Source organism: Aythya ferina (assembly GCF_964211825.1).
Source record: "Aythya ferina genome assembly, chromosome: 4".
Lineage (NCBI taxonomy): Eukaryota > Metazoa > Chordata > Aves > Anseriformes > Anatidae > Aythya > Aythya ferina.
In genome coordinates this window covers 32,703,694-32,717,627 of record NC_140300.1, presented here as the reverse complement: position 1 = coordinate 32,717,627, position 13,934 = coordinate 32,703,694, and the positions used below count along the sequence as shown (strand labels likewise).

Here is a 13,934-nt window from a genome sequence, read left to right as displayed (position 1 = left end):
AGCTCTGGTAACACTGCCTAGGTATTCTTGACCTGACATAAGCCATTTAATTAAAAGTTGCATTAAATCACTCTGAGCTTCTTTCATTTGAAAGGTACACTGTCCCCAGAAAACTTTGTGGGATATTAAATAGTCATAATAAAATTCTTTCAAGATTCAGGACTGTATCAAATATGAATTTGGTTTTCTTCTAAGCACCCTTGTGATTTGAGCTGCTAATTCCATTTTTCAAATGCTAGGTGTTACTTTGGGGAGCTAAACTTGCACTTTAATTCTTGATTTTCAAGAGGTTCTGAGCACTTACAGTTCAAATCAGAAACAACAGGTATACTGCAGCAGCTTCTAAACAGACAATACCCCCTTCCTGCCAAACTTCTGAAAACTTTATTGGGTTATTGCATTAACCACAAAATTGGTTAACCAATACTTGTTATATAATACAAATTCAAAACAAAAATATTAAAACCCATTGCTCCAGTAAGATGACTACATAAATTATTTGGTTCCATCCACTAAATAACAAAATTATTTTTTTCCAAGAGCAAAGCTTTTATCCCTATAAATTATGTAAAATGCAAGAGGCATTATCTGTCAAAAAGATTTAATACCTTATCTTTTTTAACTATACTTTAACAATACTTAATATTGTTTACTATCACATTAATTTTTTTAAATAATACTATATAGTAAATTAATATTAGTATTAGTTACCTCTTCACTGGAGGACTGGGCACCTGCAAATGTAATTCTGTTGGGAAATTAACATGAGGTTTGTAGTTAACTTCTGAATTGATGGGGTCCTTCCTCAAGTCTGGGGGTGGAAAAAATATTTTAAAGCAAAAATACAGTCCAACTCTTTTTTGATTTCTTAGAGGTTATACACAAACAAAACACAACAAAACAAGAAACGTAATTCTTGTCAAGATCTGACAGAAGTCAAAATAACATTTTTGAAAAAAATTCTTCACAGATCAGATCTTATATTCATCCACAGTAATCTGGAGGAAACGTTCTCTCTCTTTTTTAAATGTTGCCGGAAAAGAGGTAATTATCACAATTCTGTCCACAGTTTAAGTCCTATAGAGATATTTTCAAGATACATGTCATCTAATTACAAATACATTTTCAAAAATAGTTTTTAATGAAAGCACCTTTATTCAGATATCCAAAATAAATTTTGTAATATATTACTACTTTTGAATTTTCACATGACCTATTAACAAATTACAATGTATACTGTAAGAGTAGGGTTTTGTTTGTGTTTTGTTTCTTTGTTTGAGAAATGCATTATACATCCTTGAAACATTTAAAAAATGCTAGAACTGTTACTTCTCCTACAATAACTGTACAGTTTGCAGAGAGATGAAGCAGACAGAGTATTCTCACTCACATGCCCTAAGCACACAACATAAGAGTGCTCAGGCCAGCAGTACTACACACACTCTAGAAGCTCCTTCTATTCACAGACAAAAGCAAAGAATTTCTCTCTAAAAATACACAATTTCTGAACAAAGCAGCTCCTAGTCAACAGTGAATAAAAGAAGCATTGAAGAATCCATGTTGACACCACACAGAAGAAAACACACTCTTGGCAACTGACAAGCAATGGTCCTTCTGTTGGAAGATAGTTACTGTAAGTCTTCCTAATGCAATAATTGGTCCATTATAACCAGTCACCTGCTCTGCAGTCAGAGTTGTATTTTGTAAATGTATGGACTATATCCATACAACTACTTTGCTTATTTCAGAAAAAGTGGCAATGTACTTCACAAAAGGCAGCCTACACTGCCTGAATTCCAGTGGAATGATCTGATTCAGCAGGCAGTACTAATTTACCCTGTTGGAAATTAGCTAACATAGGCTGTCCTCTTCTTATCAGCCAAAGCTATAAAAATTTGTATCTATTCTTAACTGATGTAATCTTAGTAAGTTGTGGGTTTTTTAATATTTATTATTATGATTTGCATGTTTTATTTTCCCCAGTTTTAAAGTCTTGGAAGCATTTTTTTGACTCATGAACTCATTTTTGACTTGAGTCAAAAACCCAACAGAGGAGAACTAAACTAAAAACTTTGGGGCAATGCTGGAGATTTACTTCAAGGGTCAGTATCTGCCCTATCTTTTAACAGATAAAAGATTAAAGAAGTTAAATCTTTGACAAAGACACAGGTTGTAGAGGCTAAAAAGGCATATACCTGAAGAGACAAAGCCTTCAATACAGCTTTCCTTCGAGCCTTGAAACTAAAAAAAATTCTTGCTATTCCAGCATGGTAAACAGTACCACAACCCTAGAAAGAACACTTATGTGAAAACATGGTTACTGAATGAGCCCTTGTGACACTGGCAAGGGTCAAGTGACTAACCTGAAAGGAAGTTCAAAACTTCTCCAGCAGGCCATGGCATCAGAGATAACTAACACTGAGGTAATCAAATAGAAAACATTTCATTCTGCTACAGATTTTAATGAACTGTAAATCACTTTACTGAGAAAAACACAGGCCCTGTCGCATTAATTCCTGTGAATATTTCAGTTCGGTATTTAATCACAGACCCGTCTTCAGCATACACTCTAGGAATAAATTAGTCAAATAATTTTCTAGATTAACCATGTCTGTAGCTAATGTTTTTAAGTCTTTGAATATACACGTTTTTATACAAGAGCATTCCTACTTAAAAATCACATACAAGTTGACCATACATGTACAAATGCTCTTTAATTCCAAAACCCGACTGATGTGAAGTGCATTCCAAGCCAAACTCTGAAGGAATTTAGCACACCAAGTCCTTCCAAGAGGCAGTATCATAAATCTGTCAGGAGGCGGCAGCAAAGGGTAGTAAACTGTTTCTTTAGCATGCCTATGGCACACTCAACCAAAGCTGCTCAGCAATACCAGGTGATTTGTCTTCAGAATTCCAGCTAACTTAAAAATAGACGTGTTATTTTCTCTTCTGCTGACATGAGATCCATGCAAGGTTAAAACCAGGCGCAGGCTCTATAGGGAATTTTGGCTCCAGATTCTTTGCAAACCCAAATATGGGACACATGAGCACTGTGCTCAGCTGCAGACTGACAACCTTATCAACAGGTCACAAGCAGCTTACCAATAAGTAAAGGTAGCTCTGGTTTCTCAAATACAAGCCAATCTTAAAAGATTTATCAACAGCTATTTTCACAGCTGAATAGCCAATCTAGATTTGTAAAAAGATTAATACCCATTCTATAGCCAACAAGTAAAGCAAAAGTTTTTTTCCTCTAATGACTTAATTTACATATACAGAACATTTGCACAAATCTGCAATGCCCAATTTCTGTACATTAAAAAAAAAAAATCAAATTCTTACTAATGTTTTAGCTGCAAGTTTCCTGTAGTTTTGATTTCCTAATGAGTGTTTTTTGTTGTTTTATTTTTTTTATTATTTTTTTTTTAAGTTGCCAGTGAGAATGTCCTGTGGTAAATTCTTCTCCCTGCACACGGACATTTTTCTGTGTTCAATTGAAATCACAGATGAACTTACTGGAAGCTTTGGAGATGTGGAACAAAAACTGTTCCAGAAAAGAAGGTAAACACATTATAATTTGTTTAAAAATACTGTATTTTAAGAAAATCTTTAAAAAATAATTTTATTGAATAAACTCTCCTTTTAGAACAACATGCAGTTGTAAAACTTTTATTATATACTTCTTAGCAGATTTTTTTTCCTTGGCTCTTAACATCCAGGCAAAATGAAAATACAGTTTTACTTTTTTTTTTTTTAATACTTGCACATGCGAGAGCTTAAGTAAATTCTGAAGTGAAACAACTGTTACCAGATGACTATCAACTGTTATCCTCCCTTCATTATGATCTGCCCTTCCTATCAAGTTTATTGGGTCTTTGTTTTAAAATCTAAACCTTAACCTTTGCTTTGTTGATTTTAAATTTCAAACTTCTTATATTCATAAAGTGAACAACAGAAATGAGAGCACTTAAAATTTCAACCTTTGAGGGTTATTTGACTGCCTTTGGAAACCTTCAAAGTTTAGGATTTCGTTCTGAGGGTTTTTGTTTGTCTTTCATCTGTCATTTATAGACACTCCAGAAAGACATTTGTTTGTTTCTGGTTTGCATTAAGGAAAGTAAGTAGCTGGATGCTTCAATTCACTACTCAGTTCTTCAAACAAAATAGACATAAAGACTTACAGCAGCAGAAAGGTTAACAACTGGATTTTCCTTTAGAAGCACATTTTAAATATTACTGTATGTTTTTCCTAGGATGATACGTGTGTTTTTTTTTTTCAGAAGTATGGTTTTCTGAAGTCACAAAGAATTAAAGGCAGTCTGGGGGTTGTTTCCATATTCACAAGAGCTTCCGAATGATTCAAGATTTTGGTTGAAATTGTCTCATACTAGTGAGCTCAACAACTACTAACAGAAAAAGCTCTGGATTTACAATATTAAAAACACCACTCTGCAAATGCGATGCAATTGTTTTCAAATGGAACGAATTATTAACTTAAGGCATTGATGCTGAGCACATCTTTTTTTTTTTTTTTCCAATCAGCATTCACCCCATTTGAATTACCATTTTATTTGACTGAAGGGATAGTTCAAAAAGTACTCTGAACTTTGAAAAAAATAAAATCTAGAAAATACAGCTTCTAGGTTTAATTGCTGGCCATGTGGGACACTTGCTTTAGCGCAAGTTATCTACTGCTTACTAGTACTGAAAGAAGCAGCCATTTGATCTACATAACCACTGTGTGATACGTTACTATCTTTAAAATGTTCTAACAATAAGTTTATTTTTGTAAGTCAAGGACAGAATTCCTGAACCACTGAACAGTAGCCTCATTCAGCTCCTGTTAAAATCAGGAACTGGCAAAGCACAGTTATGCAAACAGTGGGCATAATTAAAAGTTCAAGGTTATTTTCCCAAGAAGAGACAATAAGTTATTTTTTCAAGTTGCCAGGAGCAGCTAACAAACATTTCTTATGTTTTGTTCCTCTCTCAGAAAGGACTAGATATTTCCTTGTTGAAGTACTATTTTCTAGGAATCTATATGGTATTTACCTACCAGTTCTAGTCATGGTCACGATATTCAGAACCATAACATAAGGCAGTACAACTGGTACCTGTAAATGACTACTACTCTTTTTCCTAAAGGTGTTCTGACACTTTTTACACAAGCAAAAAACCTATGTCTAAATCTTTAACCTTGGCCATGTACATAATCAAATTATTCAGATTTATTTTCAGCCCATTTATCTTTTACAGTAAAAGTGGTTTTCCAAAACTCGCACACGTGAAAACTTCACATTTAATTTAGAATTACATATGGTTTTGTTATGAAACTAGTTAGTGAAACAGAATTACTGGAAAGATGGGAATTTTACACCAATGCTTTATGACAATTATGTTTTATGATGACTGTGAGGATCACTTGGAATAGGTACCAGTTTTGAAGAAGTATTTGTAACATGATCAAAATTTTAAATATAATCAAGTACAGTACACAGTAATCTCTAGGGAATACTTAGCAATAAATTGGAACACTGTTTGAACCCAACTATTTCTCATTCTGACAGTGTTTTTTATATTTTCAGTAGTGGCTTTTTTTCCTTCTTTGCTACCCCAGTGTTTATATACTTTTTTCCATTAGTAATGATAAAAACAGTTATACTACAAAACTACAGTAGAAAAAATATCATACAAAATTAGATCTTTGCATTCCATGCAAAATTGGGTTTGAGGGCTTTTGTTTTTGTCAAAATGAAAAGGAAAAAAAAAAAAAAAAACAAGAAAAAGAAAAAACACCAAATCAGTTCTCTTTTTACAACCAAAAAGTAATTGGAATAACAATGTGGTATGGCATATCCATCACCTCTCTCAAATTTAAGTCTTAGAAGAATCTGTAGTATACAATTCTTTGAAAAGTAGTATGATACCTATAAAAAAAAATCAAACATTTCCTGGGGAAGTGCCTTAATATTTATTGCACCTCTTTGTACGAGCACTATTCCATTGTTCCAGCAACAGTAGATAATGATTTTGGCTGGCCTCATGCTGACCTATAATATTTATATGCCACGGCATTTATAAAAACCCAGCAGACATATTAGTATGTAAAAGGAAGTAGATTTCCTTATTACAAGTTGTTTCTTCCTGATATTGCTTCTTATCTTGAAGGAAGAGAAAGGGTACCACAGCATACCCAGACATTTAAAAAAAAATCTTCCTTAGTATCCACTAAGAATATTCATGGAAGTGTTTTTTTTGGGGGGGAAGACACGGGGAATGGACAGAAGGACTGCATTTAATTTTGTCTTTTTTTGGGGGGGGGGCGGGGGTACATTAGAGATTCACATTTAACCATTTGCATTGGATTAAAAAGAAAATACTGATTAAAGGCAGTGAAAGTGAATGTCAGCATAATGTCATCCAAAAATCACAAGTACTGGTAAAAACTTGTGTTTCTGGTGCTTGTACAAAGAACCTACACCAGCCAGAAGTTACACACTGGCACAAAACAGCCACCAACTCCATGCCTTTCTTGACGTAGGTACAAACAACATTATGTGTTGCCATTAAAATGATAACTTTTATACATTTTTCACTTTTATGAAATATCAGGACAAACTTGCAGCAACATTATAAAATAAAAAAAAAAATCAGAAATCTATCCATCTCTTATGTGATATTAGTATGTTAGTATTGCAATATTGGTATATGTAAATTATTTCTAGAAAGCTTCTTATTCTTTATACAAGTTAAAATTCTTACCATAAAAGTTTCTGTTCTGCTGGGATACGGAATGTAACACATTTTCAGCTTTTTTGGTTGACAAGTTCTGCTCACTGTAAAATAAACACACACATAATTTGAAAGGTTCAACTACTGCCATGTGATCACAAACATTACTTCCTTGAATGCATACAAGCATAAAAATTTTGCCTGTGTGTAATTTTGGCGCTTGTTATCATTACTGCCACATTTCTGACTAAAACACTTTACAGAAGATACATAAAATAGTGAAGGTGGCACTTGAATACTTTTAACACACCTAACATGCATGACAGGCCGCAGTGACGCAGATGAATTTAGGATGAACTGCATCCTTTAACGTGGACAGTTGAAAAACATACAGTTCATGGGGCTGGTGTATCCCAGTTTGTTCTGGAGATTGCACATGCCCACTCATCCCAGCCCCACTGTAGAGGAGCAGGATGTCCACTGCACAACACAGAAATAATCAAGACAATTTGTTGTGTAGTATCACCGTGGTCTGCTTAATAAAGATAGTTGATTTCCAAAGCTATCAACAACTTAACAGAGATGTGTCACTCGTGAGAAAAGAATACAAACTGCACTTTTTCCTCACTATAAACAAAAAAAGCTTCATAAAATTTTTAAAGAGTGCATACTAACAGAGATCACAACTGAGAAAACACAACTGTTTTGAATATCATTTTTCTAGAGTGATTTTCAAGCAGAACAGATGACACACAATTCCATTTATTTGATTTTTTTTCCCCCCAGTAATTACCACTTAGTGCAGCAAAAGAAAACTACCAGTGTGGTAGTCTATTCCAATTTATCATCACTATCACCCATGTCCAAAACAGATTTTCAGTGCTAGTAGGTTACACCTTGATTATTTCAAAGTGAAACACCTATGCAGCAGCATTTATGAGAAGCTTGAATTCAGTGCAGAAATCCCTCAACATTTTAAATACGTGAAACTTGTTAGCTAACATTCTATCTCGTCCGTTTTCCTAGTTTCACATTTTGCTATGCATTATTTTTGCTATTTATTGCTTTTATATTCATACTTTGTTGCAGCAATAAAAATTGATATCGCTAGTTGGTCTCTCACTTTTTCCTCAAACTGGAAGAAAACCAGAAGATTACAGTTGCAGATGCAAGAGGAAAATTCAGGAGAGTTATTAACTTTTGCTGTTCTAGTTAAGCAAAAAGTGTGCCTTACCAACCCTGACAGGGAGCTGACAAACACCCTGCTATTTCCTTCCTTCTTCCAAAGTAAAGCAGAGAAGATACATGGTGGCAACTTTGCTATAAAAGACTCTTGTTATTGAAAGGACAGGAAAGTAAGAAAAACAGTGAAAGAAAAAGGCAGAAAGAACCTAAAACACAGGAAAACAGAAGTCATTTTTTTCCACCTTGTCAAGTAATTCAAGTAATTCCTTTGGATTCTGGTACTGGTACTGCCAGTCATTTCTATACACCAATCACATAAAATCTTTCGGAAGATTTTATTGGTCTAAAGTTTTACTGGTCACCCAATAAAATTGGAAAGTCACAAGAAATCATGTGTATTTAGATAAAGTATATTTTTTCTTTGACAAAAGGTTAAACAACAGTGTAAGCAGATTCCTAATGAATCAAGTTATTTACATTTACAAAAGTCTCTCAAAAAAGATACAAGGAGTATTTGGTCATCTCATTAAGTTACGTATTGAAGGGCATTTTAAAAAAAACATGGTTAAACTGTAGAAATCACTGTTCAAGGCAACTATAGACACCACAATTCTAAACATGGTTTAAAGGGAGTGTACGTGCATTTATTTGTATCATTATTCAAATATTCATATTTATTCATATCATTATTCAAATAAAGCCCATAAGGGTTTTGCATGGTGCAGTTTTGCTTAGTTGGTTGGGAGGTACAGGAGCAGAGAGAGGAACAGAGAAAGGAAAGATAAAGGCATGGAATAAAAGTGTTTTAATTGGAACTGGATACCGTAGTCTCAGTCTCCTGTTTGGAAAGTCCATAAAACAGCCAAGTACACTAGGGTCAGAAGAATACAGCTCCAAAATACAACCATTATTATCCTCTTTACTCTTTCCATAAGCACCTGCTGCTGGCTACCAGTGCAGACTGAAAGAACTCTAGATGAACCTTTGGTCCTGTCTTGGTATGTCCATTTCTTTGGCCTTTTTTATAACTTCTGTATGCCAAATAAAATAATTCCTTGGGAAACTGAGAACTAAGCAAATGATTGTTTTTGCTTTCTTGAAGTGCCAAAATAATCAGAGACATTTTATTTCACCCAGAAGGTGAATTCTGAATGTTTTAAATAAAAATTTTGCTTTGATATCTTTCTACATGCTTTATGAAATACATTTTAAATTTTGCATCTCTACTTAGAGAGGTCAGAGCAGTATTGTTCTTTGTACCTGCCACTCCCTTCCCCAGTAAGAAAAGAAAGTCAGATGAAAACACGTGTCCAAATCATGCTCAAATCTAGCAATCATTTGTGAATATGTTTGGTCTAATAATGGCGCTTTTCCATTTTATGGATATAAACAAAATTTAGAATAAGAATATATAGATTCTAGTAGGAATTAATTTCCACATACAGTTTAAGACACACAGTGCAGAAAACTGTATTCAGAAGGTTGACAACTTTATCTCACAGCACCATAGAATCATTTAAGTCGGAAGGGAGCTCAGGAGATCATCTAGTCCAACCCCCTGCTTGAGCAGGGTCAGCCAGAACAGGCACTGCTCAGGACCACATTCAACTGGGTTAGGAGCTTCTCTGCAGATGGAGACTCCAAAACCTCTCTGGACAGCATACTTGTTACTGCAATTCTTAGAAAGTTCACTAAAATTTGGCTGCTAACCATTCTTTTTTTTTAAGCCAGTTTTAGTAATTTTACACTTCTCAAAGATTTCAAACATCTCAACCAATTATCAAGTGACCAATATATACCCTAGGTGTTCTAAAAATCTCAATTTCAGAACAATGACTAGAAACAATACACAAGCATCATGTACTGCCATTCCAATCTTTTCACTAAGGGCCTGTCCATACAACTATTATAGATATGATTTGTATAGACAGTTGTATTCCACTGCAGGTGGCAAGTTACCTGCAGCTTGAAACCCCTGTAGTTAAAGAATTGTAGCAATTATTTGAAATTAACACACCCTGCCCCTCAGCAGGGCTTCAAAGCTCTGGCTCAGCACCTTCCAAACAGAACTGAATACTGTTGCTGCCTCAGAGTTAAGATAAGACAAGACTCACAACTGCACTCATATTTCTAGATATATTGCTAGTTTTCCACATACATAGCATAAAAAGTATGAAGTTCCAAAAGTATACTTACTTGACTGTATATGAAACAACACATGAACATAATTTATTTTTCTGTACAATCTATATAAGTTCTTACGAGAACTAGCATTACCTGCAGGAAGTGCTGTCTTTAACGTTCTTGACCTCAGCTGGATTGATTCCTTCAGTAACAGGAGAGTCTGGATTTGCAGATCCATTGCTGATATGATCACTGCTTTCATAACCAGATTCTGTCCTCTGGATCTGCCAGTTATCACCATGGATTTTTCTCTCTGCAAAGCCTTTGATTTTTTCAGCGTTGCCTTTCCCCTCTGAATCCAAAGAGCTTCTACTTCCTGTATCCTGTTTTGTTTCATCTTCGTATATAGTCATTAAACATTTCTGGATTTGGTTCTCTTTTGGCCAATGGTTAAAGCTCCGTTCTTTTTCATGTTTAGACTTACTGTTCGCAGTTGCCTTGTGCTTCGGGCTATGCTGTTTCTTCTCAGTCTCACTGAAAATGCTGTCTACATTTAGCGTCTCCCGCATGGGTTTCCAGCCTTTACTTCTGCTTCTGCTGCTGCTGATACTTCCTTTGTCTCTAGAGTCTTGACTGCAGTCTGTGTCATAGCCAGTGACACCATCAGTCCGGGTCCTAACCACTGGTTTCTCCCCAGCTGTAAAAGCTTCCGTTTTATTTGTTCCAAGCACCGGTACAGAAAGCTTTGCTTGGTGAGGTGCGCTGTCATGCTTATACGGTCCTCTCCCCTGACTGCTGTATATGCGCTGATCAGTGCATTGTCTAAGTCCATTCCCAACCGGAGGAGATCCTGACTTAAAATAGGAACGATCTTCCCCGGTTAAATCTGGTAAGAAGGAAGAGGGAGAAAAAAAAAAGCTGCATTAAAGTTCTCACAAATAATTTAACTTACAAAAAATAACATAACAAATATTAATCACAGTATATATTTTTCTTATATTATCTCAACAAATTCACTACACGTTTCAGAACAATGCAAACTGAAGAACGAAGGAAAAAAATCTTGGTCCTAAAACCTGTCTAAACCATTGATTCTCTGGTCATATTTTTAAAGTGTACCTCTTTGTCTCCCAGACTCTTTTCTTGGTCCTCTGTCAGCATCTTTTCGTAAAGATGAGAAGTTTTTCATATCAGCAGCTTTCTGAGCACACTCTCTGGATATGTCCTTTAGCCTGTCCTTTTGATCATTGTTAACTAACTTAGCTGCAAAAAATATATATATTTTGTCAATTATCATTAATAAAAATTTATTCATGATCAAAATACACAATTGTATTTGCATGTATGTATCATAACATTTATATTTTATAATTAGCACTAGTTAAAAAGATTAATGAATTATAAACCACAGATTCTTAGGAAAACAGAAGATGTATAGCACAGGTATGAGCATACAGGTATCTCCAAGCAGTCCACTAAACAGAGCTAATGAAAGCAACCAAAGCAGCATTACCTCAGGCATGTCTTAAAGGAATGTCTTATTAAGACTGAATACTCAAGCCATTTTCAAAGCATGTACTGTTTACCTCAACTTTTATGAACTATACTACAAAATTAATCCAAGTTTAATCTTGTCTAAATGGGAAGTTCTATTCTTAAGAAAACAGTAGTCACTGCTTAAGGACAACAAATTCCTCCCCTTTTGGGTCATCGCCTCATCAAAAAAAGAGTTATCGAGATGTGCATTCTCAAGTTTGAAAAGGTTTAGCAATTCAACATTGAAAGAAAAGACAGAAGGGAAACATCTCTCAAGTAAGAGGAGCCAACATCTCTCCCAGTATGGGAAGTTTGTAGCAAATGCACAGACACATGAGACAGCAGTCACTCCCCAGTATTGCTACTTAAAGCTTTTTTGGTTGGTTGGTTTTGGAAGTCTGGTTTACTGACAGAATAGATCATAAATTACGTTAAATGTGCCTTTTAAAAATAATAATAAAATAAGTATTTCCCCCCCCCCCCAGTATAACCATCAGTTAATATACAGGATTAAAAATAATACTGCACATCACAATACTGTTGGGAAACAGTGTTCCCCCAAACAGCCAATGATTTGCAGAGCCACATGCTCCACCAGATCAAATCAGTTTAAACTTTCTAATGGGCTTTTTAACTGACAATATGACTGGGAAGTATGAAGTTGTTTGAGAAAAGGATGCAGGCCTCAAGCAGCACTTTAGTACAGGAAGAATGAGGGGGTAGTTATGGCACCAGCATAAATATTTCATAATAAGCCACGTATTGGGGTTGGGGGAGGGGAGGGAAGGTACATACCTGGACCTCTACCACCACTAGCCTGAATGTGGCTTCTGCTGAAGGCTGAATTATCTGGCTGAAGTTTTTTATTACTCCTTTGACTAGCAGAGTCTCCAATTCCATTCTCTTTCAAGTGGTCTGACTTAGGAGCAGAATGCTTCTCAAACCCTAACAAACAACATATCTGTCTTTAGAATTACAGGCTTCCTAATTTAAATCTTCCAATGTGTAAATTCAAAACTGAATTCTTAACTTAGGATTAAGAAAACAAAAAGAAACAAGCAACCCACCACAGTTCAATATGCTAGGCAGTAAGGTTTTGTAACATCTTGTATCCTGCCATATTTATAATGGCAGGCTGCAGTAGAATAGGCTCCACTCCTTCCCTGAAGCAGTGCATGTCCTATTGCGACTTATTATGTAAAGAGGATACATGTCAAATTCAATTGGCCTTTTACATTACTTGTATGTTATATTTAAAGTTTAGAAAAAGTGCATGTGCATACACATATGGTAACACACACTCCAAATATCTCTCTGTATTTGTATTAAGCTCTGGTAAAATGCTATAAAAAGCATTTTTTAAGCAGTATTTTAAAAAGATGATGGATGAGTTTAAATTAATAATATTTTAAGCAGTATTTTAAATGTACCAATACATGCTTAAGAACAATTGCATATACAAATATACTAGATTTTCTTCTGAAAGAACTATTTTACACATAACTTTAGTAATGACTTATCTTCAATAAAAAAATCCACTCCTTATCCATGTGTCTCAATTTGTATTCCCATAACAGACAAAACAGACAGTTCCAGTATTAAGTATGTATACTAGTATTTTTTCTTTTGAGACCCTTTAGATAATTACTGATAAAAGTGTTTAAGAACAAAATCAGCTAATCCATTACCCCCTCCCTTATAATCCTCATTTCATAATTCCTCTTAGTTTATATCATTATTAAAAAAATGAATTACCTAAGTCTTCCCCATTTCCTCCTACTACTTTGTTTGGAGACCAGTGAATAATCTGCTTCGGAGCATCTTCTGGAGATACAGCTGTGCCATCAGGGTTAGCATAAAATAGCAACAATGGCTGAAAGTGACATCGAATGCACCTGGAAACCACATCTTTCCATTTTGTTCCGATCTAAGAAAAAATAATCTTTTTGTATCAAAGCCATCAAAGAGAATTATAGAAAGAATAATTCAATCAACAGCAAGTAACCATGTCCTAATTTTAAAGGTACGTTAAGATTCAACACTGTAGCATAAGTTTATGTAAATTGTGGCAAGAATCTAGAACCAGTATTACACTGGCTAACAGCCAGAACATCAATTACTGATGACTATATTTGCAGTGTTAAGTCTTTCATAAAAAGAATGAAAAGTTCAAAAGTAGACAGGATGTGCATTAACATCATGAAGTATCTCGCATTTTTAAGTGGTGAAGTTAATTCTATAATTCATTTGTGAAACTGATTTAGTAAACTAAAGGTTCAAAAACAGTTTTGTTTTTTTTTTTTAAAAAAAAAAAGACATTCATTTGACTTGTTTAAGTGTTGTGACAGAAGAATGCA

General features: G+C 34.7%; 1 protein-coding gene and 1 long non-coding RNA gene across 6 annotated transcripts in view; one reads left to right on the top strand and one right to left on the bottom strand.

The window, feature by feature from the left end:
• USP53 (ubiquitin specific peptidase 53) overlaps nucleotides 1-13,934 on the bottom strand; it is a 38,884-nt gene that overhangs the window by 5,628 nt on the left and 19,322 nt on the right. For all 5 annotated transcript variants that reach the window (XM_084518764.1, XM_084518765.1, XM_084518768.1 and 2 more), the window contains exons 10-15: nucleotides 13,333-13,504; nucleotides 12,373-12,522; nucleotides 11,161-11,304; nucleotides 10,195-10,927; nucleotides 6,763-6,836; nucleotides 712-811 (exon numbers count right to left, since the gene is read on the bottom strand). In XM_084518764.1, the coding sequence (XP_084374890.1) occupies nucleotides 712-811; nucleotides 6,763-6,836; nucleotides 10,195-10,927; nucleotides 11,161-11,304; nucleotides 12,373-12,522; nucleotides 13,333-13,504 (1,373 nt within the window). The remainder of the gene's footprint in view (nucleotides 1-711; nucleotides 812-6,762; nucleotides 6,837-10,194; nucleotides 10,928-11,160; nucleotides 11,305-12,372; nucleotides 12,523-13,332; nucleotides 13,505-13,934) is intronic.
• LOC311436521 lies at nucleotides 2,295-4,673 on the top strand. The gene is made up of 2 exons (XR_014692909.1): nucleotides 2,295-3,561; nucleotides 4,281-4,673. It is a non-coding gene; the product is annotated as an uncharacterized lncRNA (long non-coding RNA).